At 34.8% G+C, this 5,458-nt stretch overlaps 1 protein-coding gene and 1 long non-coding RNA gene across 2 annotated transcripts; one reads left to right on the top strand and one right to left on the bottom strand.

The window, feature by feature from the left end:
• The first annotated feature begins 439 nt into the window (after positions 1-439).
• LOC106339642 lies at positions 440-1,771 on the top strand. Its single transcript, XR_001269190.1, has 2 exons — positions 440-807; positions 1,314-1,771. It is a non-coding gene; the product is annotated as an uncharacterized LOC106339642 (long non-coding RNA).
• An 835-nt stretch (positions 1,772-2,606) lies between these two features.
• LOC106338857 (germin-like protein subfamily 1 member 11) lies at positions 2,607-3,260 on the bottom strand. Its single transcript, XM_013777739.1, has 2 exons — positions 3,084-3,260; positions 2,607-2,983 (listed from the first exon to the last, which is right to left on the bottom strand). The coding sequence occupies exons 1-2, from the start codon at positions 3,211-3,213 to the stop codon at positions 2,607-2,609; spliced, it is 507 nt and encodes a 168-aa protein (XP_013633193.1). The 5' UTR covers positions 3,214-3,260.
• Positions 3,261-5,458: the final 2,198 nt, after the last annotated feature.

Below are 5,458 nucleotides of genomic sequence, written 5' to 3'. Positions count from 1 at the left end.
TTATATTTTCTTATGTGTTAGATACTCTTTTTCTTATATGTTATATTTTGAATTTTTTTTAAATGACTTTAAATTACAAAAATGTAAGTTTTCCTTAAGCATACGACTAAAACCATTAAAATGACGTGTATCAATTTGATGGTTGATCTGAAACCTTTCAAAACCATATGGAAGATAAATGTCAAAATAATTCAACTGTTAAAAAGTGCCGTTCACTTTTTTCAAGAATGTGCAGTGAAAAAAAAAGGTTTTTGTGTCATAATTTGTTTAATGTCCAATCCGACCAACCCATGATATATTAATTATAGTTTAGTTCCATAATTTTTAATAAAAATTGATCCGGTCCATCGGAAAGAAATTATATAATAACAACAGAAAATATTGTATATGTATAAATAAAATGATCAAATATAAAAAAATAATCGATAATATATACAAATAAACTCACAATGCGCAAAACACATGTATTATCCTAGGATTACTCTAAACGTTCTTTTACATGATTAATCCTGTTTGGTTTTTATTAGATTTTGATAACATTTTGGTTTTGGTCCTGTCTTACGTGTAAATATATAGGAGGGTTGATCCATGCGGTGTGTAGTCTAGTACAGCCACAGAATTACGATTGGTCGACGACGAGGGAAATCAAAGTGGTGGAAGCTGAGGCTCCAGGGGACGGTATTAATGTTCCTGTAGAGGAGCTAAAAGAAGAGAAGCTGAGAAGAGCCAAAGCTTGGATTGTTAAATGGGGTCTTGTCTTCACTCTCCTCATTGTTGTCATCTGGCCAGTTCTCTCTCTCCCAGCACGTAAGTCATCCCTCACACACACATATACATATATATATCAAAATTATATATGCTTATCTAAACTTAGCGTTTGGTTGAAAGTTTGACACCAAAGAATCATAATTCATACATGGTCCACTAGCGGATTTCAGATGTTGAATGTGATTGAAAGATATCAATAATTAGTTGGTTTAATGGTTAAGTCCCTTAGTACAGAAAATGTATGAACTTTGGATGTCAAAAATTTGATTCACGTTGAGAGAGGTCTACATTTTAAAAAATTACATGGTTTGGCTGTCATGCTACGTGGATGTACAGATTCATAACCTTATACATAAAGAATAACTAAATATTATCGTTCTTGCAAAGGTTAGAGACTTAGAGATGAAGTCATTCCATCTATGTTCATAAACATCGTCTCTTTTAGCCTTAAGACGTCTCAAAAAACATACCAAACTTTACAATAACAAGCTGTTAAAAAATGCTGATAAATCATTAACATCAATTAACCATTCGAAATATTGCAGGTGTGTTTAGCAGAGGATATTTCTGGTTTTGGGCAATTGTGGCTGTAGCTTGGGGAACTATAGGATCGATTGTGATAATTGGTTTGCCTTTGATCGAAAGCTGGGAAACGATCAAGAGCGTTTGTATGGGAATGTTCACTAACGATAGGTTAATGAACAAGCTTGATGACTTGAACCATAGGCTTCAAGCTTTAACCAAGGCTGTACCAGAAGCTGAGAGGATTTATCTGCTTGAAATCGAGAAGACAAAGAAAACCGATGAAGAAAGTTGAAGAAATATCAATATGGTTATATGAAAGATTGATTTTCTTCTGCTTTTGTTTATATGCTTTGCTTTCTCGTTTTTCTAGTTTGTGTGAAATCATATCAGAACTATCTCCTATTGTACAATGTGTTCCTTATCTAATGTACTATGCACATGCTAATTTGTTCTTATTTCACTTGTCGTCCTTCTTTTATTGGTTTGATTTTTCTCCATTTCGACACTTGGAAGCTGCACATAAATGATCATTGTTGATGAAAAAATAACATTTGTAAACTTTAAACTGTAGAATGCTGAATTGTACGACTTCTCCCTAGATACCGGAAAGGCGAGAGCTTTGGTAAGGACATATGACCCTGGTCAATATTCATGTAGTTTTCTAGACAACATGTCCAAAACGGTAGCTGTATCAGAGGCCAACCAGATGCACAACTCAATCGACTAAGGAACCAACCAGGTCATAAAAATCATACCTCAAAAACCAAGACAAAATAAACTATCAAGCTAATTGACTTTAATTCCTAACTAAACAGAGCTCCAAGGCTATGTAGAATCACTTCAAAAGCTGCCTGGAAATCTATGCAGTTTACAAACTAGAGGTTCTTTAATTCATGTAGTTGCGAATATATTATAGCCCAACGGTTTTCCCTACCCTTAAACCAAATTTGAACTTCAAGATGATCATTTTGGATACTAATATTTTAAGAGGATCATATTGGGTAACCGACTCAGATCCCAGGATCTGAAGAAAACAAAGAAGAAGATGCTATGCCTTGGAGGGTTTATACAAGGAGAGTGAAAGGCACGCAGAAGGGAGGAGCGTCGGAAGGAGGAGAGGAAGTTGATAAAATTGAAAGACTCCGATTCATGAGGAGGCTTTGCAGTTAGTAGTTAACGAAGTATAAATAAGGAAAGAGGGAGAGAGAGTTAGGTATTCGATTGTAAGCTCTGAACCAATTGATACATTGTATTGAGAGAGGATTCTGAGAGAGAGAATCTGTGAGATACATTTGTATTGCGTGTGTTGTGAGCTAATAATACGTTAGTTCATAACAAATTAGTCCTTCTGGAAACACAAATACATCACCCTCGTTGAGTGTTTTTGTGAACAGACGGTTTCCATCTCCGTTCGATGTGACAAATCCTACAAGAAGTTTTCCAAGTCCAACATAGAGGATCTCGGTAGCACGTGGGTGGGTGTGAGGTGGGTTTTGTCCATTTACTCCATAATCTATGCGGACAAGCGAGATTCCAAGGGTGTTTAACCCTGGAAGGTTGTTAACATTAACGGCTGTGACATTCGACCCGACTACATTAGCTACGGGTCTTGCATTTTGAAGCCCTGCCATAAAGAAGTCATCCACGGTGACGAGCTTTGGGTCTTTGCAGAACTTTCCATTCACAAACACTGATGAGAAAAATAACCAAATATTAAAGAGTATAAGAAATGAGAAATCAGTAAAAACAATACGGCAAAAAAGATTATGAAGTCATCATCATGTACATACCACCATCTGATGGGGTGTTGACGCCGACGCAGAAGTCTTGAAGGGGGCTTGGGTCAGAAGCAATGGCTAATGGAAGAGTTAAAGCTAGGAGAGATAGGACTGCAAGAAATGAGAGATTCTTCATGCCCATATATTTTGACTTAAAACAATTATATTGTTTCTTCAATTAGATTTTGATGGAGAGGTAATAAACTTATGAGATATAGCTCTCAATATATAGATGATCTTAGGTGCTGAATCCATATACGCGTATACTTGTAAACCTAAAATGCGACAATGTCTCAATTACTAGATGTTTGAAATAGCTTTTTAAGAATATTGTTTTCATGTCTCAACATACATATGTTTATTGCAAATGGTGCACTCGAAGTTTGAATGGGTTTGTTTCTGTTTACTGATTCTATTTACTCAACTTGTCACGAACTTATACGTGCTTGTTTGGATAATATACAATGACACGTGGTGTTGAGTTGACTCCAACAAATGTAAATGTGGACTTGGTGGTTTGGTTTGATTGCTCCATAAGTAACAAGACACGACTGTGTCAACTCAGATACGGAAGTCAATATCGGTGTCGAAACTTGGAAGACAAAATTTCTAACATTCTGAGGAATATTTACACTTTAAATCATAAATGTAATTCATTCATAGCTGGTATTAGTTTGAAATCTTGGATGAAAATGATAATTTGTTTAATATTGGTATTGAGTTTGAAGGAAATAATTTCTTTGTTTGCTTCTTTTGTGTATGGGGACAGTAAAAAACTCAGTTCGAAATTGGCCGTGTCTAGACTAAAACAATAATCAGTAGCTAGTTCAATGTCCCCATTGGACTGTCTAATGGTCATACCAGCCCGTGATAGGTCTCGTAGAGAGTCGATGGATGAGGTGTGTCTGGTCGAATGCTGGCCGAGAGATGGTTAAGAGCGGATTGACGTGCTATGTTTGGTCAGAGCTAGCAAGGAATCCAGCTGCTTGGTCAGGCTTGTGCCGTTCACCTGCTAGTTTTTCTCCTGTCCGAGCATGTGCATTGCACCTGATCTGCACGCCTGCTTGCTTCATTAATGTCATGTGCAGAAGCGGATCTACTTGGGAAAGAAGGGTGTCACCTGACACCGGTAAAATAATCAAATAATTTAAGCTGTGTAGGAATTTGTAAGAAATATGGTTTCCAAGTGGTTATTTTAAGATGCTGACACTGCTAAACTCACGTTCCATATCCTCCCCTGTTCAAAAACGCGGGCGTCTAGTCGCGTAATCGGCCGCCTAGGAGTACCGTGGTGATTAAGGCCTAATCAGGTCACCGTATAGTTTACAGCCTAAATCAATTAATCGGATCTTTCCCAGAGTTTTAATCGATTTTTAGCCAACTAATTTTAAACTTTTGACATATTTTGGGTCTTATTAAGCAAAGCCCACAATGCAATATGATGATACGAAGAAATAGCTGTATTTATAAACAATCAGACTTGTCACTTATACTCTCCTTACCAATGTGAGAGAAGGTAATTCTGAACTTTTTTTATTTTTCTTTAATTTTATTTCTTGTTTGACTTTTTTAGACAAATCAAAGTCGTTTCAAAACAAAGGTTTATTGGGTTACTTTTTTTTTTTTTGTGCATGACTAAACTAAACGCATCTGTTTTATTTTCTTGAGAAAAACTAATGGCATCCGATAAAACTAATGGCATTTATCAACCAAAAAGTATCAGTTTATATGATCTAACTTGGAATTTGATGAATCTTGTATGTATTTAAAACTAAAAATGTACTAAAAACCAGTCCAGACGTATACCCCCGAGTTTATTCCGATTTTTCAAAAACTACGGATAGCGCCTAGCGCGATTCCGAACAGGGATATCCTCTCATGACCTTGACAACTTTTGTTTTATATATTTTAAATAGATATGGATCCGTGCGTTGCACAGATTTTATTTGATGTTTTAATTTCATGAACACATAAATGAATGAAAATCTTTTTTCACATTAGTTCTTGAATTTTTCAGTATATATTGGTTACTTACTTTTGTAATAATAATCTGTTTCCTTACATAAATTTTGATTAGTATTTCTATTTCAATAATCATGGTGTTTTAAATAGTATATTAGTTTTTTTAATTTTTAGTAAATAATCACTTCTATTTTTTTTTAAATAATATTGATTGTAGTTAATTAAAACATATAAAACTGTGAACTCTCTATATTTTTTTAAGACAAATTAAAAATAACACAATTCAAAAAATAAATGTTACCCAACACCAATCAATATGTATTATTGATAGTCATCTAAATATCAAATATATTGCTAGATAGAACATCAAATTTGTTTACTTTAGCATCATGACTTTAACCTCTTTTTCTATATATCATATACTA

The sequence above is a fragment of the Brassica oleracea genome, chromosome C4 (assembly GCF_000695525.1).
Source record: "Brassica oleracea var. oleracea cultivar TO1000 chromosome C4, BOL, whole genome shotgun sequence".
Taxonomy (NCBI): Eukaryota; Viridiplantae; Streptophyta; class Magnoliopsida; order Brassicales; family Brassicaceae; genus Brassica; species Brassica oleracea.
This window is presented reverse-complemented; position numbering and strand designations above follow the sequence as displayed.

What these genes read in the sequence shown, in the direction of transcription:
- LOC106338857 (XM_013777739.1), bottom strand. Translation starts at nt 3,213, where the DNA reads ATGGGCATGAAGAATCTCTCATTTCTTGCAGTCCTATCTCTCCTAGCT. An exon ending in CAACACCCCATCAGATGGTG is followed by an intron (nt 2,984 to 3,083) that starts GTATGTACATGA and finishes TTTTCTCATCAG; the next exon opens with TGTTTGTGAATGGAAAGTTC.